This window comes from Oncorhynchus kisutch, unplaced genomic scaffold (assembly GCF_002021735.2).
Source record: "Oncorhynchus kisutch isolate 150728-3 unplaced genomic scaffold, Okis_V2 scaffold3069, whole genome shotgun sequence".
Taxonomy (NCBI): Eukaryota; Metazoa; Chordata; class Actinopteri; order Salmoniformes; family Salmonidae; genus Oncorhynchus; species Oncorhynchus kisutch.
Genome location: NW_022265014.1, coordinates 285,032 through 312,531, shown reverse-complemented (window position 1 = coordinate 312,531; position 27,500 = coordinate 285,032). Strand labels below are relative to the sequence as shown.

The 27,500-nt window shown below is 46.8% G+C and overlaps 2 protein-coding genes across 2 annotated transcripts in view; one reads left to right on the top strand and one right to left on the bottom strand.

Moving 5' to 3' along the window:
- Positions 1-495, bottom strand: part of pi4k2b (phosphatidylinositol 4-kinase type 2 beta) — a 32,324-nt gene extending 31,829 nt beyond the window's left edge. The window contains exon 1 of the mRNA XM_031820135.1: positions 1-495. This exon is cut by the window's left edge and continues 60 nt beyond it. Within this exon, the coding sequence (XP_031675995.1) occupies positions 1-295 (295 nt within the window). The 5' untranslated portion in view covers positions 296-495.
- A 17,082-nt stretch (positions 496-17,577) lies between these two features.
- Positions 17,578-27,500, top strand: part of LOC116371281 (serine/threonine-protein phosphatase 2A 55 kDa regulatory subunit B gamma isoform) — a 48,590-nt gene continuing 38,667 nt past the window's right edge. The window contains exon 1 of the mRNA XM_031820140.1: positions 17,578-18,738. Within this exon, the coding sequence (XP_031676000.1) occupies positions 18,675-18,738 (64 nt within the window). The 5' untranslated portion in view covers positions 17,578-18,674. The remainder of the gene's footprint in view (positions 18,739-27,500) is intronic.

The window sequence follows — 27,500 nt, the reverse complement described above, 5'->3', positions numbered from 1 at the left end:
TCTGCCTCTCGCCCCGAGGTGACGACGTGCCTCCGGATAAACACGGTAACAACAGAGTCTCTTCCCCAGAACCGTCCGTCTCCAATTCGGTAAGAACACTTTCACACGAACCCGAGATCCGAATCGCGACCCCCGGGTTTGTCCCAGACCCGACTGTGTTCCTATCGAACAACGTCAACAGTGGCTCCTGTGACCGAAAGTTGAGATCCGTGGTAGAAGCAGCAGCGGCGGCTACCGGGGCTATGTCATCCGCCACCACCGGATCGGTCTCGTTTGGTTCGCATTCCGACATCATTGTTGATCGCTTATTTATTTTTATTCCAGATCTAACAAATTTTAAAAATTGTTTAGTTCAAACGCTACATATGTTCATCACTCCATTGTTAAAAAAAATGTTTATTTCTTTGACACCGGCTTGCTCGACAGTCGCTAGTTACTTAGCGGGAGATTATTTCACCCGTTAATAAATTGTCCACATCAGCCAAAGATCGCTTCCTGTTTCTACAGCGCATGCGCGTTGATACCAACGCAGCCTGACCAGATTTAAAGGGACCGTGTAGCAAATGTCTCTCTACCTGAGGGGAGGAGGAAGGGGGGATGAAGAGAGATGAGAAGGATGTGATTGCAGCCCGTAAATTGGTGGTGTTCTGTTAGTAATTGGATATGTAGACGGACGAGTCGGTCAAGGATCGATTCAGACAAGGTGGTAAATTGTATGACAAGCTACAGTTTATTCAGAGTGAAGATATCTAGAACAGCGTAATTACGGCTCTCCCGCTGGTTCGTACGGAAGCGCAGACGAAGAAGAGGCCGTTACAATCAGTACACCACTATTATATAGAAAAGAAAGTAGGTTGATTCTGGAAGATCGGATCTTTGGATTGGTTCAGCTGGGGTGTAGTCTGTAGTCTTCCGCCATTGGCTCAGTAGTCTGTCCGTCATCGTAGAATCCTCTTCGGGCATTCAACGTTCAGCTACAACGGAGATCATGTGTGTGCGCTGGTTTCGGCCATTAGTGTAATGCGGGAGCTATCCTGTAGGGGACCCCACAGGCTCAACTCTGAGTTGTAGCCCTTTATCAACAATAGTTTGGTCACCTGCATAAGAAATAGCATTTCTCTACAGTTCCTATATATGGGCATTACTGCATATGCAGGAAACAATCTTTATACTTCTATTAGTCCATGTTTAAACTAGGATGGAGGCTGGGGAGACACTGTTAGCTAGGACTCTGGTACATGTAGGAGGGAAATTGTGAAACACTAGCTAGCTAACTAGCTAGGACTCTGGTACACACAGGGCAGAGGCTGGGGAGACACTGGTAGCTAACTAGGACTCTGGTACAGTCAGGACAGGCTGGGGAGACACTGCTAGCTAACTAGGACTCTGGTACACACAGGAGGGAGGCTGAGGAGACACTGCTAACTAGGACTCTGGTACACACAGGAGGGAGGCTGAGGAGACACTGCTAACTAGGACTCTGGTACACACAGGAGGGAGGCTGGGGAGACACTGCTATCTAGGACTCTGGTACACACAGGAGGGAGGCTGGGGAGACACTGCTAACTAGGACTCTGGTACATACAGGACAGAGGCTGGGGAGACACTGCTAGCTAGCACTCTGGTACATACAGGACAGAGGCTGGGGAGACACTGCTAGCTAGCACTCTGGTACATACAGGACAGAGGCTGGGGAGACACTGCTAGCTAGCACTCTGGTACATACAGGACAGAGGCTGGGGAGACACTGCTAGCTAGCACTCTGGTACATACAGGACAGAGGCTGGGGAGACACTGCTAGCTAGCACTCTGGTACATACAGGACAGAGGCTGGGGAGACACTGCTAGCTAGCACTCTGGTACATACAGGACAGAGGCTGGGGAGACACTGCTAGCTAGCACTCTGGTACATACAGGACAGAGGCTGGGGAGACACTGCTAGCTAGCACTCTGGTACATACAGGACAGAGGCTGGGGAGACACTGCTAGCTAGCACTCTGGTACATACAGGACAGAGGCTGGGGAGACACTGCTAGCTAGCACTCTGGTACATACAGGACAGAGGCTGGGGAGACACTGCTAGCTAGCACTCTGGTACATACAGGACAGAGGCTGGGGAGACACTGCTAGCTAGCACTCTGGGACATACAGGACAGAGGCTGGGGAGACACTGCTAGCTAGCACTCTGGTACATACAGGACAGAGGCTGGGGAGACACTGCTAGCTAGCACTCTGGTACATACAGGACAGAGGCTGGGGAGACACTGCTAGCTAGCACTCTGGTACATACAGGACAGAGGCTGGGGAGACACTGCTAGCTAGCACTCTGGTACATACAGGACAGAGGCTGGGGAGACACTGCTAGCTAGCACTCTGGTACATACAGGACAGAGGCTGGGGAGACACTGCTAGCTAGCACTCTGGTACATACAGGACAGAGGCTGGGGAGACACTGCTAGCTAGCACTCTGGTACATACAGGACAGAGGCTGGGGAGACACTGCTAGCTAGCACTCTGGTACATACAGGACAGAGGCTGGGGAGACACTGCTAGCTAGCACTCTGGTACATACAGGACAGAGGCTGGGGAGACACTGCTAGCTAGCACTCTGGTACATACAGGAACAGAGGCTGGGGAGACACTGCTAGCTAGCACTCTGGTACATACAGGACAGAGGCTGGGGAGACACTGCTAGCTAGCACTCTGGTACATACAGGACAGAGGCTGGGGAGACACTGCTAGCTAGCACTCTGGTACATACAGGACAGAGGCTGGGGAGACACTGCTAGCTAGCACTCTGGTACATACAGGACAGAGGCTGGGGAGACACTGCTAGCTAGCACTCTGGTACATACAGGACAGAGGCTGGGGAGACACTGCTAGCTAGCACTCTGGTACATACAGGACAGAGGCTGGGGAGACACTGCTAGCTAGCACTCTGGTACATACAGGACAGAGGCTGGGGAGACACTGCTAGCTAGCACTCTGGTACATACAGGACAGAGGCTGGGGAGACACTGCTAGCTAGCACTCTGGTACATACAGGACAGAGGCTGGGGAGACACTGCTAGCTAGCACTCTGGTACATACAGGACAGAGGCTGGGGAGACACTGCTAGCTAGCACTCTGGTACATACAGGACAGAGGCTGGGGAGACACTGCTAGCTAGCACTCTGGTACATACAGGACAGAGGCTGGGGAGACACTGCTAGCTAGCACTCTGGTACATACAGGACAGAGGCTGGGGAGACACTGCTAGCTAGCACTCTGGTACATACAGGACAGAGGCTGGGGAGACACTGCTAGCTAGCACTCTGGTACATACAGGACAGAGGCTGGGGAGACACTGCTAGCTAGCACTCTGGTACATACAGGACAGAGGCTGGGGAGACACTGCTAGCTAGCACTCTGGTACATACAGGACAGAGGCTGGGGAGACACTGCTAGCTAGCACTCTGGTACATACAGGACAGAGGCTGGGGAGACACTGCTAGCTAGCACTCTGGTACATACAGGACAGAGGCTGGGGAGACACTGCTAGCTAGCACTCTGGTACATACAGGACAGAGGCTGGGGAGACACTGCTAGCTAGCACTCTGGTACATACAGGACAGAGGCTGGGGAGACACTGCTAGCTAGCACTCTGGTACATACAGGACAGAGGCTGGGGAGACACTGCTAGCTAGCACTCTGGTACATACAGGACAGAGGCTGGGGAGACACTGCTAGCTAGCACTCTGGTACATACAGGACAGAGGCTGGGGAGACACTGCTAGCTAGCACTCTGGTACATACAGGACAGAGGCTGGGGAGACACTGCTAGCTAGCACTCTGGTACATACAGGACAGAGGCTGGGGAGACACTGCTAGCTAGCACTCTGGTACATACAGGACAGAGGCTGGGGAGACACTGCTAGCTAGCACTCTGGTACATACAGGACAGAGGCTGGGGAGACACTGCTAGCTAGAATCCAGTGGGTTCTGGTCTTTAATAGTTGATTCTAAAATGTGTATTTGATCATGTACATGTTTTTGCTGTTTGTTATTTGTTATAGAGACCAAAAATATTAGATAAGTGGTTTATCCATACATCTCCTTTTTGGATAGATAACTCTTTGTGTTGTTGTTTGTTAGTGAGTTCCTATTTTAGACTATATATATATATATATATATATATACACATGGTTAGAATATATATATATATACATTTTAAAATGTAACCTTTATTTAACAAGGCAAGTCAGTTAATATTGTTTACAATGACGGCCTATCTGATATTCTATGGATTCCTCAATTACATTGAGCTGATTTCTGACATGCTGTTCCTTCTTTTCCTCCATTGTGTCTATCTGTATCGTTTTAGTGATTCACCGTAGTGAAGGTTTCCTGTGTTTCGGTTGGACAGGTTTCTCAAAAATGTTTTTTTTTTCGTTCTTCATCAAACCATTTGTCATTGTTATTCATTTTCTTATGTTGTCTGCTTGAAAATGTTAGATTCTCCTCTCGCTCTCGCTGTCTCCTCAGATCTCCAGGCTCAAAGCTTCAGCCCACCAGGTTGGTAGAGTATAAATCTACAGTGATTATAGCAGTTCTATATGAGTCGACTTTATACCACATGGAGAATATCCTGGGTCCATACACACCATCCAGTCCATACACACCATCCAGTCCATACACACCATCCAGTCCATACACACCATCCAGTCCATACACACCATCCAGTCCATACAAACCAACACTATGAATACGTCCTGTTCCATGGAATTACTAACACTTGTCAACCACAAAGCATTACTGCTGCTAGAATAACAGAATCAAAATCAAATTAAATGTATTTATAAAGCCCTTCTCACATCAGCTGATATCTCAAAGTGCTGTACAGAAACCCAGCCTAAAACCCCCTAACAACAAGCAATGCAGGTGTCCTCACCACTGTGTTTCACTCTCTGCTGTTTACAGCTGAACACTCAGTCAGACTGGTGAATGGGACCACTTCCTGCTCTGGCACAGCGGAAGTCTTCTACAGAGGAGAGTGGTCGGGTCTATGTACTGAGTGGTCGGCCGGGCATGATGAGAGAGGCTAAGAGTGTGTGTAGAGAGCTGAGACTGTGGGAATGATGTAGCTGAATCTAGAGGGCCTCTGTTTGAAAAGAGAAGAAGAGGAGTCAGACTAGGTGGTTGTTATGCAAATGAGTATTATATTACAGAGTGTGACATCACAAGAAGAGGACGTAGTGTCTGTGTCAGACTAGGTGGTTGTTATGCAAATGAGTCTTCTATTACAGAGTGTGACATCATAAGAAGAGGACGTAGTGTCTGTGATGGTGAAAATCATCATCATGTGGTTGTTATGCAAATGAGTCTTCTATTACAGAGTGTGACATCATAAGAAGAGGACGTAGTGTCTGTGTCAGACTAGGGGGTTGTTATGTAAATGAGTCTTCTATTGCAGAGTGTGACATCACAAGAAGAGGACGTAGTGTCTGTGTCAGACTAGGTGGTTGTTATGCAAATGAGTCTTCTATTACAGAGTGTGACATCATAAGAAGAGGACGTAGTGTCTGTGATGGTGAAAATCATCATCATGTGGTTGTTATGCAAATGAGTCTTCTATTACAGAGTGTGACATCATAAGAAGAGGACGTAGTGTCTGTGTCAGACTAGGGGGTTGTTATGTAAATGAGTCTTCTATTGCAGAGTGTGACATCACAAGAAGAGGACGTAGTGTCTGTGTCAGACTAGGTGGTTGTTAAGCAAATGAGTCTTCTATTACAGAGTGTGACATCATAAGAAGAGGACGTAGTGTCTGTGACGGTGAATATTATCATCATGTGATCTGTTCAGGTAAGATTTATTTGTATATTATACAATGACTAACACCTGCCTCTGATTGAGAACCATATCAGGCCAGGCATAGAAATAGACAAACTAGACATCCAACATAGAATGCCCACTCAGATCACACCCTGACCAACCAAAACATAGAAACATACAAAGCAAACTATGGTCAGGGTGTGATCTGAGTGGGCATTCTATGTTGGATGTCTAGTTTGTCTATTTCTATGTACACATTCATACAACTTCCTCTGCAAAACAGTGACTGTTTAGCTCTTCAGTGGGAATCAAATGCAACTTAAATATCCCAGAATGCTTTTGTATTTTAACGTTATCTCAGTGAATGTCTCTACTCATCTCCACGGTCTCAGTGACTGTAGGCCCACTACTCATGTTGTCCTGTGAGGGTGGGTGGCTAGCACTGTTACATGACCACATCACATCACCTCACCTCCTAACTTAAATATCCCAGAATGCTTATCTCAGTGAATGTCTCTACTCATCTCCACGGTCTCAGTGACTGTAGGCCCACTACTCATGTTGTCCTGTGAGGGAGGGTGGCTAGCACTGTTACATGACCACATCACATCACCACCTCCTAACTTAAATATCCCAGAATGCTTATCTCAGTGAATGTCTCTACTCATCTCCACGGTCTCAGTGACTGTAGGCCCACTACTCATGTTGTCCTGTGAGGGAGGGTGGCTAGCACTGTTACATGACCACATCACATCACATCACCTCCTAACTTAAATATCCCAGAATGCTTATCTCAGTGAATGTCTCTACTCATCTCCACGGTCTCAGTGACTGTAGGCCCACTACTCATGTTGTCCTGTGAGGGTGGGTGGCTAGCACTGTTACATGACCACATCACATCACCTCCTAACTTAAATATCCCAGAATGCTTATCTCAGTGAATGTCTCTACTCATCTCCACGGTCTCAGTGACTGTAGGCCCACTACTCATGTTGTCCTGTGAGGGAGGGTGGCTAGCACTGTTACATGACCACATCACATCACCTCCTAACTTAAATATCCCAGAATGCTTATCTCAGTGAACGTCTCTACTCATCTCCACGGTCTCAGTGACTGTAGACCCACTACTCATGTTGTCCTGTGAGGGTGGGTGGCTAGCACTGTTACATGACCACATCACATCACCACCTCCTAACTTAAATATCCCAGAATGCTTATCTCAGTGAATGTCTCTACTCATCTCCACGGTCACATGTCATGTTGTTGTCCTATCTAAATGAGGGAAAGTAGTTGAGGAGCTACGTTTTCTATTTCTCTCCTGTTGTTCCAGACGTCCATCTTCAGCCTGATACCAACATGTGTTGTCTCAGTGACTGTCTCTACTCATCTCCACGGTCTCAGTGACTGTCTCTACTCATCTCCACGGTCTCAGTGACTGTCTCTACTCATCTCCACGGTCTCAGTGACTGTCTCTACTCATCTCCACGGTCTCAGTGACTGTCTCTACTCATCTCCACGGTCTCAGTGACTGTCTCTACTCATCTCCACGGTCTCAGTGACTGTCTCTACTCATCTCCACGGTCTCAGTGACTGTAGGCCCACTACTCATGTTGCCCTGTGAGGGAGGGTGGCTGGCACTGTTACATGCTGATGTTATTGTCATATCTATAGGAAACTAGTTGAAGAGGTTTTTCTTGTTCTCTTTTATTGTTACAGATCTTCTGGTCCAGCCTGATATCTCCCTGACTGACTCAATGGGAGGGGTCTCCAGGGGCCAACATGTGTTGTCTCAGTGACTGTAGGCCCACTACTCATGTTGCCCTGTGAGGGAGGGTGGCTGGCACTGTTACATGCTGATGTTATTGTCATATCTATAGGAAACTAGTTGAAGAGGTTTTTCTTGTTCTCTTTTATTGTTACAGATCTTCTGGTCCAGCCTGATATCTCCCTGACTGACTCAATGGGAGGGGTCTCCAGGGGCCAACATATGTTGTCTCAGTGACTGTAGGCCCACTACTCATGTTGCCCTGTGAGGGAGGGTGGCTGGCACTGTTACATGCTGATGTTATTGTCATATCTATAGGTAACTAGTTGAAGAGGTTTTTCTTGTTCTCTTTTATTGTTACAGATCTTCTGGTCCAGCCTGATATCTCCCTGACTGACTCAATGGGAGGGGTCTCCAGGGGCCAACATATGTTGTCTCAGTGACTGTAGGCCCACTACTCATGTTGCCCTGTGAGGGAGGGTGGCTGGCACTGTTACATGCTGATGTTATTGTCATATCTATAGGAAACTAGTTGAAGAGGTTTTTCTTGTTCTCTTTTATTGTTACAGATCTCCTGGTCCAGCCTGATATCTCCCTGACTGACTCAATGGGAGGGGTCTCCAGGGGCCAACATATGTTGTCTCAGTGACTGTAGGCCCACTACTCATGTTGCCCTGTGAGGGAGGGTGGCTGGCACTGTTACATGCTGATGTTATTGTCATATCTATAGGAAACTAGTTGAAGAGGTTTTTCTTGTTCTCTTTTATTGTTACAGATCTTCTGGTCCAGCCTGATATCTCCCTGACTGACTCAATGGGAGGGGTCTCCAGGGGCCAACATGTGTTGTCTCAGTGACTGTAGGCCCACTACTCATGTTGCCCTGTGAGGGAGGGTGGCTGGCACTGTTACATGCTGATGTTATTGTCATATCTATAGGAAACTAGTTGAAGAGGTTTTTCTTGTTCTCTTTTATTGTTACAGATCTTCTGGTCCAGCCTGATATCTCCCTGACTGACTCAATGGGAGGGGTCTCCAGGGGCCAACATATGTTGTCTCAGTGACTGTAGGCCCACTAGACCACCAGGAGGCAGAAGAGAGTGAACAGGGTGAGCAGCATGGATCTTTATGTCAATGCCATGGAGATGGACGGAGTAGGATGAAGCTGACCCTACATACTGATCTCAGGTCAGTTTTGTGTTTTAAATAGGAGTAGGATGAAGCTGACCCTACATACTGATCTCAGGTCAGTTTTGTGTTTTAACATCAGAGTAGGATGAAGCTGACCCTACATGCTGATCTCAGGTCAGTTTTATGTTTTAAATCGGAGTCAGAGTAGGATGAAGCTGACCCTACATACTGATCTCAGGTCAGTCTTGTGTTTTAACATCGGAGCAGTAGGATGAAGCTGACCCTACATACTGATCTCAGGTCAGTCTTGTGTTTTAACATCGGAGCAGTAGGATGAAGCTGACCCTACATACTGACCTCAGGTCAGTCTTGTGTTTTAACATCGGAGTAGGAGTAGGATGAAGCTGACCCTACATACTGACCTCAGGTCAGTCTTGTGTTTTCAAATCGATGGTCAGGAAAGCAACGATGTATAAAATGTGATGGAAAACCTTAAAGGAAAACCACCTCAAAATATATTTAGTTATTTGTTTCATTAGTCCCATAAACCCCATGTTACCCCAAACCCCATGTTACCCCCAAACCCCATGTTACCCCAAACCCCATGTAACCCCAAACCCCATGTTACCCCATGTAACCCCAAACCCCAATGTTACCCCAAGTTACCCCAAACCCCATGTAACCCCAAACCCCATGTTACCCCATGTTACCCCATGTTACCCCAAACCCCATGTTACCCCAAACCCCATGTTACCCCAAACCCCATGTTACCCCAAACCCCATGTTACCCCATGTTACCCCAAACCCCATGTTACCCCAAACCCCATGTTACCCCAAACCCCATGTAACCATACATTAGTCCATTGTTGATATAGTCCCTAAATGTGTTGCATGTCGACAATCGAGTTTTTCAGATATAGAACTTTAAAGATATGCAGCCTGTATGGTAACATGGGGTTTGGGGTAACATGGGGTAACATGGGGCTGGGGTAACATGGGGTAACATGAGGTCACATTGGGGTTTGGGGTAACATGGGGTTTGGGGTAGCATGGGGTAACATGGGGTTGGGGTTACATGGGGTTTGGGGTAACATGGGGTACATGAGGTGCATGGGGTTTGGGGTAAGATGGGGTTTGGGGTAGCATGGGGTAACATGGGGTTGGGGTTACATGGGGTTTGGGGTAACATGGGGTTTGGGGTTACATGGGGATTGGGGTTACATGGGGATTGGGGTTACATGGGGTTTGGGGTTACATGGGGTTTGGGGTTACATGGGGTTTGGGGTTACATGGGGTTTGGGGTTACATGGGGTTTGGGGTAACATGGGGTTTGGGGTTACATGGGGTTTGGGGTAACATGGGGTTTGGGGTTACATGGGGTTTGGGGTAACATGGGGTTTGGGGTTACATGGGGTTTGGGGTAACATGGGGTAACTTTGGGGTTTGGGGTAACATGGGGTTTGGGGTTACATGGGGTTTGGGGTAACATGGGGTTTGGGGTTACATGGGGTTTGGGGTAACATGGGGTGACATGGGGTTTGGGGTTACATGGGGTTTGGGGTAACATGGGGTTTGGGGTAACATGGGGTTTGGGGTAACATGGGGTAACATGGGGTTTGGGGTAACATGGGGTTTGGGGTAGCATGGGGTAACATGGGGTTGGGGTTACATGGGGTTTGGGGTAACATGGGGTTTGGGGTTACATGGGGATTGGGGTTACATGGGGATTGGGGTTACATGGGGTTTGGGGTTACATGGGGTTTGGGGTTACATGGGGTTTGGGGTTACATGGGGTTTGGGGTAACATGGGGTTTGGGGTAACATGGGGTTGGGGTTACATGGGGTTTGGGGTAACATGGGGTAACATCGGGTACATGAGGTGCATGGGGTTTGGGGTAAGATGGGGTTTGGGGTAGCATGGGGTTACATGGGGTTTGGGGTAACATGGGGTTGGGGTTACATGGGGTTTGGGGTAACATGGGGTAAAATGGGATAACATGAGGTCCATGGGGTTTGGGGTAAGATGGGGTTTGGGGTAGCATGGGGTAACATGGGGTTGGGGTTACATGGGGTTTGGGGTAACATGGGGTAACATGAGGTGCATGGGGTTTGGGGTAAGATGGGGTTTGGGGTAGCATGGGGTAACATGGGGTTGGGGTTACATGGGGTTTGGGGTAACATGGGGTTTGGGGTTACATGGGGATTGGGGTTACATGGGGATTGGGGTTACATGGGGTTTGGGGTTACATGGGGTTTGGGGTTACATGGGGTTTGGGGTTACATGGGGTTTGGGGTTACATGGGGTTTGGGGTAACATGGGGTTTGGGGTTACATGGGGTTTGGGGTAACATGGGGTTTGGGGTTACATGGGGTTTGGGGTAACATGGGGTTTGGGGTTACATGGGGTTTGGGGTAACATGGGGTAACATGGGGTTTGGGGTAACATGGGGTTTGGGGTTACATGGGGTTTGGGGTAACATGGGGTAACATGGGGTTTGGGGTTACATGGGGTTTGGGGTAACATGGGGTTTGGGGTAACATGGGGTTTGGGGTAACATGGGGTAACATGGGGTTTGGGGTAACATGGGGTTTGGGGTAGCATGGGGTAACATGGGGTTGGGGTTACATGGGGATTGGGGTTACATGGGGTTTGGGGTTACATGGGGTTTGGGGTTACATGGGGTTTGGGGTTACATGGGGTTTGGGGTTACATGGGGATTGGGGTTACATGGGGTTTGGGGTAACATGGGGTTTGGGGTTACATGGGGTTTGGGGTAACATGGGGTTTGGGGTTACATGGGGTTTGGGGTAACATGGGGTAACATGGGGGTTGGGGTAACATGGGGTTTGGGGTTACATGGGGTTTGGGGTAACATGGGGTTTGGGGTTACATGGGGTTTGGGGTAACATGGGGTAACATGGGGTTTGGGGTTACATGGGGTTTGGGGTAACATGGCATTTGGGGTAACATGGGGTTTGGGGTAACATGGGGTAACACAGGGTTTGGGGTAGCATGGGGTAACATGGGGTTGGGGGAACATGGGTTTGGGGTAACACGGGGTAACATGGGGTGAAACGGGGTTTGGGGTAACATGGGGTTTGGGGTTACATGGGGTTTGGGATAACACATGGTTTTGGGGTAACACAGGGTTTGGGGTAACACAGGGTTTGGGGTAACACAGGGTTTTGGGGTAACACAGGGTTTTGGGGTAACACAGGGTTTTGGGGTAACACAGGATTTTGGGGTAACACAGGGGTTTGGGGTAACACAGGATTTTGGGGTAACACAGGGGTTTGGGGTAACACAGGGTTTTGGGGTAACACAGGGTTTTGGGTAACACGGGGTTTTGGGTAACACGGGGTTTTGGGTTAACATGGGGTTTGGGGTAACACAGGGGTTTGGGTAACACAGGGTTTTGGGGTAACACAGGGGTTTTGGGATAACATGGGGTTTGGGGTAACATGGGGGTTTGGGTAACACAGGGTTTTGGGGTAACACAGGGGTTTTGGGATAACACAGGGTTTTGGATAACACAGGGTTTTGGGTAACACAGGGGTTTGGGGTAACACAGGGTTTTGGGTAACACAGGGGTTTGGGGTAACATGGGGTTTGGGGTAGCATGGGGTAACATGGGGTTGGGGTTACATGGGGTTTGGGGTAACATGGGGTAACATCGGGTACATGAGGTGCATGGGGTTTGGGGTAAGATGGGGTTTGGGGTAGCATGGGGTTACATGGGGTTTGGGGTAACATGGGGTTGGGGTTACATGGGGTTTGGGGTAACATGGGGTAACACATGGTTTTGGGGTAACACAGGGTTTGGGGTAACACAGGGTTTGGGGTAACACAGGGTTTTGGGGTAACACAGGGTTTTGGGGTAACACAGGGTTTTGGGGTAACACAGGATTTGGGGTAACACAGGGGTTTGGGGTAACACAGGATTTTGGGGTAACACAGGGGTTTGGGGTAACACAGGGTTTTGGGGTAACACAGGGTTTTGGGTAACACGGGGTTTTGGGTAACACGGGGTTTTGGGTTAACATGGGGTTTGGGGTAACACAGGGGTTTGGGTAACACAGGGTTTTGGGGTAACACAGGGGTTTTGGGATAACATGGGGTTTGGGGTAACATGGGGGTTTGGGTAACACAGGGTTTTGGGGTAACACAGGGGTTTTGGGATAACACAGGGTTTTGGATAACACAGGGTTTTGGGTAACACAGGGGTTTGGGGTAACACAGGGTTTTGGGTAACACAGGGGTTTGGGGTAACATGGGGTTTGGGGTAGCATGGGGTAACATGGGGTTGGGGTTACATGGGGTTTGGGGTAACATGGGGTAACATCGGGTACATGAGGTGCATGGGGTTTGGGGTAAGATGGGGTTTGGGGTAGCATGGGGTTACATGGGGTTTGGGGTAACATGGGGTTGGGGTTACATGGGGTTTGGGGTAACATGGGGTAACATGGGGTACATGAGGTGCATGGGGTTTGGGGTAAGATGGGGTTTGGGGTAGCATGGGGTAACATGGGGTTGGGGTTACATGGGGTTTGGGGTAACATGGGGTTTGGGGTTACATGGGGATTGGGGTTACATGGGGTTTGGGGTTACATGGGGTTTGGGGTTACATGGGGTTTGGGGTTACATGGGGTTTGGGGTTACATGGGGTTTGGGGTAACATGGGGTTTGGGGTTACATGGGGTTTGGGGTAACATGGGGTTTGGGGTTACACGGGGTTTGGGGTAACATGGGGTTTGGGGTTACATGGGGTTTGGGGTAACATGGGGTAACATGGGGTTTGGGGTAACATGGGGTTTGGGGTTACATGGGGTTTGGGGTAACATGGGGTTTGGGGTTACATGGGGTTTGGGGTAACATGGGGTAACATGGGGTGTGGGGTTACATGGGGTTTGGGGTAACATGGGGTTTTGGGTAACATGGGGTTTGGGGTTACATGGGGTAACATGGGGTAACATTGGGTTTGGGGTAACATGGGGTTTGGGGTAGCATGGGGTAACATGGGGTTGGGGTTACATGGGGTTTGGGGTAACATGGGGTTTGGGGTTACATGGGGTTTGGGGTAACATGGGGTTTGGGGTTACATGGGGTTTGGGGTAACATGGGGTAATATGGGGTTTGGGGTTACATGGGGTTTGGGGTAACATGGGGTTTGGGGTAACATGGGGTTTGGGGTAACATGGGGTAACACAGGGTTTGGGGTAGCATGGGGTAACATGGGGTTGGGGGAACATGGGTTTGGGGTAACATGGGGTAACATGGGGTGAAACAGGGTTTGGGGTAACATGGGGTTTGGGGTTACATGGGGTTTGGGATAACACATGGTTTTGGGGTAACACAGGGTTTGGGGTAACACAGGGTTTGGGGTAACACAGGGTTTTGGGGTAACACAGGGTTTTGGGGTAACACAGGGTTTTGGGTAACACGGGGTTTTGGGTAACACGGGGTTTTGGGTTAACATGGGGTTTGGGGTAACACAGGGGTTTGGGTAACACAGGGTTTTGGGGTAACACAGGGGTTTTGGGATAACATGGGGTTTGGGGTAACATGGGGGTTTGGGTAACACAGGGTTTTGGGGTAACACAGGGGGTTTTGGGATAACACAGGGTTTTGGATAACACAGGGTTTTGGGTAACACAGGGGTTTGGGGTAACACAGGGTTTGGGGTAACACAGGGTTTTGGGTAACACGGTGGTTTTGGGTAACACAGGGGTTTGGGGTAACACAGGGTTTTGGGTAACACAGGGGTTTGGGGTAACACAGGGTTTTGGGTAACACAGGGGTTTGGGGTAACACAGGGTTTGGGGTAACACAGGGGTTTGGGTAACACAGGGTTTTGGGTAACACAGGGTTTTGGGTAACACAGGGGTTTGGGGTAACACAGGGTTTGGGGTAACACAGGGTTTTGGGTAACACAGGGGTTTGGGGTAACACAGGGTTTGGGGTAACCCAGGGTTTTGGGTAACACAGGGGTTTGGGGTAACACAGGGGTTTGGGGTAACACAGGGTTTTGGGTAACACAGGGTTTTGGGGTAACACAGGGGTTTGGGGTAACACAGGGTAACACGGGGGTTTGGGTAACACAGGGTTTTGGGGTAACACAGGGTTTTGGGGTAACACAGGGTTTTGGATAACCCAGTGTTTTGGGTAACACAGGGGTTTGGGGTAACACAGGGTTTGGGGTAACACAGGGTTTGGGGTAAAATGGGGGTTTGGGGTAACATGGGGTTTGGGGGTGACACAGGGTTTTGTGGTAACATGGGGTTTTGGGGTAACACAGGGTTTTGGGGTAACACGGGGGTTTGGGGTAACACGGGGTTTTGGGGTAACACAGGGTAACACAGGGGTTTAGGGTAACACAGGGTTTTGGGGTAACACAGGGTTTGGGGTAACACAGGGGTTTGGGGTAACACAGGGTTTGGGGTAACACAGGGTTTTGGGGTAACACAGGGGTTTGGGGTAACACAGGGTAACACGGGGGTTTGGGTAACACAGGGTTTTGGGGTAACACAGGGTTTTGGGGTAACACAGGGTTTTGGGTAACACAGGGTTTTGGGGTAACACAGGGGTTTGGGTAACACAGGGTTTGGGGTAACACAGGGTTTTGGGGTAACACAGGGTAACACAGGGTTTTGGGGTAACACAGGGTAACACGGGGTTTGGGGTAACACAGGGGTTTGGGGTAACACAGGGGTTTGGGGTAACACAGGGGTTTGGGGTAACACAGGGTTTTGGGGTAACACAGGGGTTTGGGGTAACACAGGGTTTGGGGTAACACAGGGGTTTGGGGTAACACAGGGTTTTGGGGTAACACAGGGTTTGGGGTAACACAGGGTTTTGGGGTAACACAGGGTAACACGGGGTAACACAGGGTTTTGGGGTAACACAGGGTAACACAGGGGTTGGGGGTAACACAGGATAACACAGGGTAACACAGGGTAACACAGGGTAACACGGGGGTTGGGGTAACACAGGGTAACACGGGGTAACACAGGGTAACACGGGGTAACACGGGGTAACACAGGGTAACACAGGGTAACACAGGGTAACACAGGGTAACACGGGGTAACACAGGGTAACACAGGGGAACACAGGGTAACACAGGGTAACACAGGGGTTGGGGTAACACAGGGTAACACAGGGTAACACAGGGTAACACAGGGTAACACAGGGTAACACGGGGTAACACAGGGGTTGGGGTAACACAGGGTAACACGGGGTAACACGGGGTAACATGGGGTGACACGGGGTAACACAGGGGGTAACACAGGGTAACACGGCATTTACTGCTTTTGGTTTTTGTCTTTATTTTGTCTTATTTTGTTTACTCTTAGATTTCTTATTTTGTTTACTCTTAGATTTCTTATTTTGTTTACTCTTAGATTTCTTATTTTGTTTACTCTTAGATTTCTTATTTTGTTTACTCTTAGATTTCTTATTTTGTTTACTCTTAGATTTCTTATTTTGTTTACTCTTAGATTTCTTATTTTGTTTACTCTTAGATTTCTTATTTTGAAGTGTTATCATGTTTCATTAGTCCATGTAATCACCTGTTTATTATTTATAGATGTCTCCTTTCCGTCAAGTCAGGTAGTCATCGTTATTATAATCACCTGATTATTCTTTGACGGGGATTCAATCCGATTGCGAGTTGTGGCGAGCTTGTTAATTAAAGGTAAATTCCCATTGAGACAACATCTGCAGCGTTAACCATGACTGTGATCTCCATCTGTCTATAATCAGCCTGAGGAGGTCTATAAACCAGCCTGAGGAGATCTATAACCAGCCTGAGGAGGTCTATAACCAGCTTGAGGAGGTCTATAACCAGCCTGAGGAGGTCTATAACCAGCTTGAGGAGGTCTATAACCAGCCTAAGTAGGTCTATAACCAGACTGAGGAGGTCTATAACCAGCTTGAGGAAGTATATAACCAGCCTGAGGAGGTCTATAACCAGCCTGAGGAGGTCTATAACCAGCCTAAGTAGGTCTATAACCAGCCTGAGGAGGTGTATAACCAGCCTGAGGAGGTCTATAGCCAGCCTGAGGAGGTCTATAACCAGCATGAGGAGGTCTATAATCAGCCCGAGGAGGTCTATAACCAACCTGAGGAGGTCTATAACCAGCCTGAGGAGGTCTATAACCAACCTGAGGAGGTCTATAACCAGCCTGAGGAGGTCTATAACCAGCCTGAGGAGGTTTATAACTCCATTCCTATTCTATTCACAGTTTAGAGAAATTGATCTAAATGGAAATGAGCTATAATCAGGCTGGTTAATCTGATGCATGTCTTGAATTTCGAAAAATCCACTCGCACTCGGCCCCGCCCCACCTACTCAGCCAATCAGGAGCCGCTACTGCGTAACATTTGCTAAACGGTACGTGCTAAATAGTATGCAACGATTAGTGCATAGTATGCAATTGAAGTATGTAGTACACTGGTATGGGTATTCAGACCTCCCTCTCTCTCCTCCTCCTCTCCTCTCGTTCTCTCCACTGTTCCCTCTGCCGGTCACTTCCCTCTCATCACCTGCAGTGGGCGGAGTCGTGCCTGAGAGCTGTGCTCTGGTTGGCTAAGCTGGAAAGAGGCTGCAGCGACAGAACCACAGCATCCTCTACTCTCGCTTTCTCCCTCTCTCGTTTTCGCTCATCCCGCCACCCTTCTCTCTCTCTCTCTCTCCTTTCCTCTCCACACAGACACACGTGCCCCTGCCTGCCTGCCTGCTCAGTGACACTGCAGTACAGAGGACATAGCAGCAGCAGACAGACAGAAAGGCAGAGAGACACGCAGGCAGAGAGACACGCAGGCAGAGAGACACACAGGCAGAGAGACAGAAAGGCAGAGAGACAGGCAGGCAAAACAAGCCGACAGGCAGAACGTAGGAAGGTGTGTCGAGGCCTTGTCTCCTCTTCCTCCTCCTCCTCGAGAAGCAGAGATCCTGTTCTCCTGCTCTCTCCTTCAAGGACTTCCACACTCTGAGACCAAGAACTACTACTGCTACAGTTCCTGTTCCTGTTTGTTAGCAAGGAAATACTGCTGCTACTACTGCTGCTACTACAATTCCTGTTCCTGTTTGTTACCAAGGAAATACTACTGCTGCTACAGTTCCTGTTCCTGTTTGTTACCAAGGAAATACTTCTGCTACTACTGCTACTATAATTCCTGTTCCTGTTTGTTACCAAGGAAATACTGCTGCTACTACTGCTACAATTACTTTTTGTTACCAAGGAAATACTACTGCTGCTACAGTTCCTGTTCCTGTTTGTTACCAAGGAAATACTCCTGCTACTACTACTACTGCTACAATTCCTGTTCCTGTTCCTGTTTGTTACCAAGGAAATACTACTACTGCTACAGTTCCTGTTCCTGTTTGTTACCAAGGAAATACTGCAGCGCAGTGGATATTATCACGCACACGGAGGAGTGCTACTCTCTCCCTCTCTTTCTCTCACAGTCACAGGCAGACAAATGGACGACTCTCTCTAACAGCGTATCAGTGGATTTCTCATTGTTTCGGGACTTCTCTTGCTGGCCTGGTGTGTGTAGTGGTGTGTGTAGTGGTGTGTGTAGTGGTGTGTGTAGTGTGTGTTTTTATCAGAGGTCACGCCGCGTGCTGTGGGAGTGTGTGTGGGCGATCCACCTTCTCTCAGGTCCCCTCCCCTCTCATCCTTTTCTACCTAATCTCTCTCTCTCTCTCCACCCCCCTCTCCTGTTCACCCTTCCGTCCCTCTCCACACCTCACCAAACTCCTTCCCTCTCTTCCCCCTCTCTCTCTCTCCATCCTCACCACACCTCTCCCTCTCTTCCCTCTATCCTCTCTATTCCTCCGCCCCTCCATATCCCACGATGCCTTGCCCCAGGCCACTGCGCTAGGCCCCAGCAGTATGGGCAGAGCCTGGGAGGGGAGAGAGAGCTCTGATTGGTCCAGGTCGGGTCCCCCTTCCTTTGCTTCCAATGGGGGAGGACACCGAGAGCTCCAAAGGCAACCACAGCTTCCTGCGAGACTACGTCACCGAAGGTAGGCTTATAACACCTCTGTTATCTTAAGTAGGTTTATAACACCTCTGTCACCATATGTAGGTTTATAATATCACTATGTTACCTTACATAGCTTTATAACACATCTATGTCACCTTAAGTAGGTTTATAACACCTCTGTTATCTTAAGTAGGTTTATAATACCACTGTTACCTTAAATAGGTTTATTACACCTCTGTTATCTTAAGTAGGTTTATAACACCTCTGTTATCTTAAGTAGGTTTATAACACATCTATGTCACCTTAAGTAGGTTTATAACAGCTCTATGTCACCTTAAGTAGGCTTATAACACCTTTGTTATCTTAAGTATGTCTATAACACCGTCTTTACCTTAAGTAGGTTTATAATATCACTATGTTACCTTACTTAGGTTTATAACAGCTCTATGTCACCTTAAGTAGGTTTATAACACCTCTGTCACCATATGTAGGTTTATAACACCTCTGTCACCATATGTAGGTTTATAATATCACGATGATACCTTACATAGGTTTATAATATCACGATGATACCTTACATAGGTTTATAACAGCTCTATGTCACCTTACGTAGGTTTATAACACATCTATTTTACCTTAAGTAGGTTTATAATGGCTCTATGTCACATTAGGTAGGTTTATAATATCACTATGTTACCTTACATAGGTTTATAACAGCTCTATGTCACCTTAAGTAGGTTTATAACACCTCTGTTACCATATGTAGGTTTGTAACACCTCTGTTACCATATGTAGGTTTATAACACCTCTGTTACCATATGTAGGTTTGTAATATCACTATGTCACCTTACATAGGTTTATAACAGCTCTATGTCACCTTAAGTAGGTTTATAATACCACTATATAATCAAAGCTTATAATACATCTATTTTACCTTAAGTAGGTCTATAATGGCTCTGTCACATTAGGTAGGTTTATAATACCTCTATGTTCGATTAAGTTTGCGTATTATAACTCTGTCAAGTTACGTAGACCTAGAGCGCCACTTAGTTTCCCGAAGGTAGGCTTCCAACATATCTCTGTTACCGAAGGTAGGCTTCCAACATATCTCTGTTACCGAAGCTGGGCTTCCAACATATCTCTGTTACCGAAGGTAGACTTCCAACATATCTCTGTTACCGAAGGTAGGCTTCCAATATATCTATGTTACCGAAGGTAGGCTTCCAACATATCTCTGTTACCGAAGGTAGGCTTCCAACATATCTCTGTTACCGAAGGTAGACTTCCAATATATCTATGTTACCGAAGGTAGGCTTCCAACACATCTCTGTTACCGAAGGGAGGCTTCCAAAATATCTCTGTTACCGAAGGTAGGCTTCCAATATATCTCTGTTATTGAAGGTAGGCTTCCAATATATCTCTGTTACCGAAGGTAGGCTTCCAATATATCTCTGTTACCGAAGGTAGTCTTCCAATATATCTCTGTTACCGAAGGTAGACTTCCAACATATCTCTGTTACCGAAGGTAGGCTTCCAATATATCTCTGTTACCGAAGGTAGGCTTCCAATATATCTCTGTTACCGAAGGTAGGCTTCCAACATATCTCTGTTACCGAAGGTAGACTTCCAATATATCTATGTTACCGAAGGTAGGCTTCCAATATATCTATGTTACCGAAGGTAGGCTTCCAACACATCTCTGTTACCGAAGGGAGGCTTCCAAAATATCTCTGTTACCGAAGGTAGGCTTCCAATATATCTCTGTTACCGAAGGTAGGCTTCCAACATATCTCTGTTACTGAAGGTAGGCTTCCAACATATCTCTGTTACCGAAGGTAGGCTTCCAACATATCTCTGTTACCGAAGGTAGGCTTCCAACATATCTCTGTTACCGAAGGTAGGCTTCCAACATATCTCTGTTACTGAAGATAGGCTTCCAACATAACTCTGTTACTGAAGGTAGGCTTCCAACATATCTCTGTTACCGAAGGTAGGCTTCCAACATATCTCTGTCAATGAAGTTAGGCTTCCAACATATCTCTGTTACCGAAGGTAGGCTTCCAACATATCTCTGTTACCGAAGGTAGGCTTCCAACATATCTCTGTTACCGAAGATAGGCTTCCAACATATCTCTGTTACCGAAGGTAGGCTTCCAACATATCTCTGTTACCGAAGGTAGGCTTCCAATATATCTATGTTACCGAAGGTAGGCTTCCAACATATCTCTGTTACCGAAGGTAGGCTTCCAACATATCTCTGTTACCGAAGGTAGACTTCCAATATATCTATGTTACCGAAGGTAGGCTTCCAACACATCTCTGTTACCGAAGGGAGGCTTCCAATATATCTCTGTTACCGAAGGTAGTCTTCCAATATATCTCTGTTACCGAAGGTAGACTTCCAACATATCTCTGTTACCGAAGGTAGGCTTCCAATATATCTCTGTTACCGAAGGTAGGCTTCCAATATATCTCTGTTACCGAAGGTTGGCTTCCAACATATCTCTGTTACCGAAGGTAGACTTCCAATATATCTATGTTACCGAAGGTAGGCTTCCAATATATCTATGTTACCGAAGGTAGGCTTCCAACACATCTCTGTTACCGAAGGGAGGCTTCCAAAATATCTCTGTTACCGAAGGTAGGCTTCCAATATATCTCTGTTACCGAAGGTAGGCTTCCAACATATCTCTGTTACTGAAGGTAGGCTTCCAACATATCTCTGTTACCGAAGGTAGGCTTCCAACATATCTCTGTTACCGAAGGTAGGCTTCCAACATATCTCTGTTACCGAAGGTAGGCTTCCAACATATCTCTGTTACTGAAGATAGGCTTCCAACATATCTCTGTTACCGAAGGTAGGCTTCCAACATATCTCTGTCAATGAAGTTAGGCTTCCAACATATCTCTGTTACCGAAGGTAGGCTTCCAACATATCTCTGTTACTGAAGGTAGGCTTCCAACATATCTCTGTTACCGAAGGTAGGCTTCCAATATATCTATGTTACCGAAGGTAGGCTTCCAACACATCTCTGTTACCGAAGGGAGGCTTCCAAAATATCTCTGTTACCGAAGGTAGGCTTCCAATATATCTCTGTTATCGAAGGTAGGCTTCCAATATATCTCTGTTACCGAAGGTAGGCTTCCAATATATCTCTGTTACCGAAGGTAGTCTTCCAATATATCTCTGTTACCGAAGGTAGACTTCCAACATATCTCTGTTACCGAAGGTAGGCTTCCAATATATCTCTGTTACCGAAGGTAGGCTTCCAATATATCTCTGTTACCGAAGGTAGACTTCCGACATATCTCTGTTACCGAAGGTAGGCTTCCAACATATCTCTGTTACCGAAGGTAGGCTTCCAACATATCTCTGTTACCGAAGGTAGGCTTCCAACATATCTCTGTTACCGAAGGTAGGCTTCCAACATATCTCTGTTACTGAAGATAGGCTTCCAACATATCTCTGTTACTGAAGGTAGGCTTCCAACATATCTCTGTTACCGAAGGTAGGCTTCCAACATATCTCTGTCAATGAAGTTAGGCTTCCAACATATCTCTGTTACCGAAGGTAGGCTTCCAACATAACTCTGTTACTGAAGGTAGGCTTCCAACATATCTCTGTTACCGAAGGTAGGCTTCCAACATATCTCTGTTACTGAAGATAGGCTTCCAACATATCTATGTTACCGAAGGTAGGCTTCCAACATATCTCTGTTACCGAAGGTAGGCTTCCAACATATCTCTGTTACTGAAGATAGGCTTCCAACATATCTCTGTTACTGAAGGTAGGCTTCCAACATATCTCTGTTACCGAAGGTAGGCTTCCAACATATCTCTGTCAATGAAGTTAGGCTTCCAACATATCTCTGTTACCGAAGGTAGGCTTCCAACATATCTCTGTTACTGAAGGTAGGCTTCCAACATATCTCTGTTACCGAAGGTAGGCTTCCAACATATCTCTGTTACTGAAGGTAGGCTTCCAACATATCTCTGTTACCGAAGGTAGGCTTCCAACATATCTCTGTCAATGAAGTTAGGCTTCCAACATATCTCTGTTACCGAAGGTAGGCTTCCAACATATCTCTGTTACTGAAGGTAGGCTTCCAACATATCTCTGTTACCGAAGGTAGGCTTCCAATATATCTATGTTACCGAAGGTAGGCTTCCAACACATCTCTGTTACCGAAGGGAGGCTTCCAAAATATCTCTGTTACCGAAGGTAGGCTTCCAATATATCTCTGTTATCGAAGGTAGGCTTCCAATATATCTCTGTTACCGAAGGTAGTCTTCCAATATATCTCTGTTACCGAAGGTAGACTTCCAACATATCTCTGTTACCGAAGGTAGGCTTCCAATATATCTCTGTTACCGAAGGTAGGCTTCCAATATATCTCTGTTACCGAAGGTAGACTTCCGACATATCTCTGTTACCGAAGGTAGGCTTCCAAAATATCTCTGTTACCGAAGGTAGGCTTCCAACATATCTCTGTTAACTTAGGTAGGCTTCCAATATATCTATGTTACCGAAGGTAGGCTTCCAACACATCTCTGTTACCGAAGGTAGACTTACAATATATCTCTGTTACCGAAGGTAGGCTTTCAATATATCTCTGTTACCGAAGGTAGGCTTCCAATATATCTCTGTTACCGAAGATAGGCTTCCAATATATCTCTGTTACCGAAGGTAGGCTTCCAATATATCTCTGTTACCGAAGGTAGGCTTCCAATATATCTCTGTTACCGAAGGTAGGCTTCCAACACATCTCTGTTACCGAAGGTAGACTTACAATATATCTCTGTTACCGAAGGTAGGCTTCCAACATATCTCTGTTACCGAAGATAGGCTTCCAACATAACTCTGTTACTGAAGGTAGGCTTCCAAAATATCTCTGTTACCGAAGGTAGGCTTCCAATATATCTCTGTTACCGAAGGTAGGCTTCCAATATATCTCTGTTACCGAAGGTAGGCTTCCAATATATCTCTGTTACCGAAGGTAGGCTTCCAACACATCTCTGTTACCGAAGGTAGACTTACAATATATCTCTGTTACCGAAGGTAGGTTTCCAATATATCTCTGTTACCGAAGGTAGGCTTCCAATATATCTATGTTACCGAAGGTAGGCTTCCAATATATCTCTGTTACCGAAGGTAGGCTTATAGCATATCTCTGTTACCGAAGGGAGGCATCCAGCACCTCTTTTGTCAATTTAGGTAGGTTTATAATACCTCTCTGTCCACTTAGGTACACTTAGTTACAAAAGATAGGCCTACAACTAGTTTAGAAGCAGAGATGTTTGTTTGTTTGAGAGAGAGAGTTAGGGGTTCAGAGCTGGACTCCTCCATGTTGCTGGCTGTCTCTGTTACGTACATTATTAAGGACATTACCAGATATAGAGGTAATGTACGTAAAACTGAGCCCAGAATAGACATGCTTGTTGAAGCTCATTAGGACTGTGTGTGTTTTCTAGTCTACACCTGTGTGATGTGTGATCAATCAGTTTAGTCCAGTTCAGAATGAAAATTATTTATTGTATTTTTAGCAGCAACAGATCCAACCTAGATAGATATGTACGAGTGTTTTTAATGGGGGGGGGGGGGGGGGGATAAACACGAATATATATTAACATGAATATTTAATTGCAGTGTTATCTGTTTTGGTCTGTATTGCATTTGTTTTAGGCATAAGAGCAATGAAATGTACCAATATGTACATATAGTTGCATATTTTCCTGAGCTTATGTCCGAGGAAAACACAACATTTCTAATTTGGGTCTCAGGCTGAAAAACTTTAAGAACCCCTGCCTAATGGGGTAGTAACGGTATGATAGTAGGATGCTGACTCGGTGGTTCTGAACCCTTATGGAGTAGTAACAGTATGATGCTGACTCAGTGGTTCTGAACCCTTATGGGGTAGTAACAGTATGATGCTGACTCAGTGGTTCTGAACCCTTATGGGGTAGTAACAGTATGATAGTAGGATGCTGACTCAGTGGTTCTGAACCCTTATGGGGTAGTAACAGTATGATGCTGACTCAGTGGTTCTGAACCCTTATGGGGTAGTAACGGTATGATAGTAGGATGCTGACTCAGTGGTTCTGAACCCTTATTGGGTAGTAACAGTATGATAGTAGGATGCTGAATCAGTGGTTCTGAACCCTTATGGGGTAGTAACAGTATGACAGTAGGATGCTGACTCAGTGGTTCTGAACCCTTATGGGGTAGTAACAGTATGATAGTAGGATGCTGACTCAGTGGTTCTGAACCCTTATGGGGTAGTAACAGTATGATAGTAGGATGCTGACTCAGTGGTTTTGAACCCTTATGGGGTAGTAACAGTATGATAGTAGGATGCTGACTCAGTGGATCTGAACCCTTATGGGTTAGTAACAGTATGATAGTAGGATGCTGACTCAGTGGTTTTGAACCCTTATGGGGTAGTAACAGTATGATAGTAGGATGCTGACTCAGTGGTTTTGAACCCTTATGGGGTAGTAACAGTATGATAGTAGGATGCTGACTCAGTGGATCTGAACCCTTATGGGTTAGTAACAGTATGATAGTAGGATGCTGACTCAGTGGTTTTGAACCCTTATGGGGTAGTAACAGTATGATAGTAGGATGCTGACTCAGTGGTTTTGAACCCTTATGGGGTAGTAACAGTATGATAGTAGGATGCTGACTCAGTGGATCTGAACCCTTATGGGTTAGTAACAGTATGATAGTAGGATGCTGACTCAGTGGTTCTGAACCCTTATGGGGTAGTAACAGTATGATAGTAGGATGCTGACTCAGTGGTTCTGAACCCTTATGGGGTAGTAACAGTATGATAGTAGGATGCTGACTCAGTGGTTCTGAACCCTTATGGGGTAGTAACAGTATGATAGTAGGATGCTGAATCAGTGGTTCTGAACCCTTATGGGGTAGTAACAGTATGATAGTAGGATGCTGAATCAGTGGTTCTGAACCCTTATGGGGTAGTAACAGTATGATAGTAGGATGCTGAATCAGTGGTTCTGAACCCTTATGGGGTAGTAACAGTATGATAGTAGGATGCTGACTCAGTGGTTCTGATCCCTTATGGGGTAGTAACAGTATGATAGTAGGATGCTGACTCAGTGGTTCTGATCCCTTATGGGGCAGTAACAGTATGATAGTAGGATGCTGACTCAGTGGTTCTGATCCCTTATGGGGTAGTAACAGTATGACAGTAGGATGCTGACTCAGTGGTTCTGATCCCTTATGGGGTAGTAACAGTATGACAGTAGGATGCTGACTCAGTGGTTCTGAACCCTTATGGGGTAGTAACAGTAGGATGCTGACTCAGTGGTTCTGATCCCTTATGGGGTAGTAACAGTATGACAGTAGGATGCTGACTCAGTGGTTCTGATCCCTTATGGGGTAGTAACAGTATGACAGTAGGATGCTGACTCAGTGGTTCTGAACCCTTATGGGGTAGTAACAGTAGGATGCTGACTCAGTGGTTCTGATCCCTTATGGGGTAGTAACAGTATGACAGTAGGATGCTGACTCAGTGGTTCTGAACCCTTATGGGGTAGTAACAGTATGACAGTAGGATGCTGACTCAGTGGTTCTGATCCCTTATGGGGTAGTAACAGTATGATAGTAGGATGCTGACTCAGTGGTTCTGAACCCTTATGGGGTAGTAACAGTATGACAGTAGGATGCTGACTCAGTGGTTCTGATCCCTTATGGGGTAGTAACAGTATGATAGTAGGATGCTGACTCAGTGGTTCTGATCCCTTATGGGGTAGTAACAGTATGATAGTAGGATGCTGACTCAGTGGTTCTGAACCCTTATGGGGTAGTAACAGTATGATAGTAGGATGCTGACTCAGTGGTTCTGATCCCTTATGGGGTAGTAACAGTATGATAGTAGGATGCTGACTCAGTGGTTCTGATCCCTTATGGGGTAGTAACAGTATGACAGTAGGATGCTGACTCAGTGGTTCTGATCCCTTATGGGGTAGTAACAGTATGACAGTAGGATGCTGACTCAGTGGTTCTGAACCCTTATGGGGTAGTAACAGTAGGATGCTGACTCAGTGGTTCTGATCCCTTATGGGGTAGTAACAGTATGACAGTAGGATGCTGACTCAGTGTTTCTGATCCCTTATGCGGTAGTAACAGTATGACAGTAGGATGCTGACTCAGTGGTTCTGAACCCTTATGGGGTAGTAACAGTAGGATGCTGACTCAGTGGTTCTGATCCCTTATGGGGTAGTAACAGTATGACAGTAGGATGCTGACTCAGTGGTTCTGAACCCTTATGGGGTAGTAACAGTATGACAGTAGGATGCTGACTCAGTGGTTCTGATCCCTTATGGGGTAGTAACAGTATGATAGTAGGATGCTGACTCAGTGGTTCTGAACCCTTATGGGGTAGTAACAGTATGACAGTAGGATGCTGACTCAGTGGTTCTGATCCCTTATGGGGTAGTAACAGTATGATAGTAGGATGCTGACTCAGTGGTTCTGATCCCTTATGGGGTAGTAACAGTATGATAGTAGGATGCTGACTCAGTGGTTCTGAACCCTTATGGGGTAGTAACAGTATGATAGTAGGATGCTGAGTCAGTGGTTCTGATCCCTTATGGGGTAGTAACAGTAGGATGCTGACTCAGTGGTTCTGATCCCTTATGGGGTAGTAACAGTATGACAGTAGGATGCTGACTCAGTGGTTCTGATCCCTTATGGGGTAGTAACAGTATGACAGTAGGATGCTGACTCAGTGGTTCTGAACCCTTATGGGGTAGTAACAGTAGGATGCTGACTCAGTG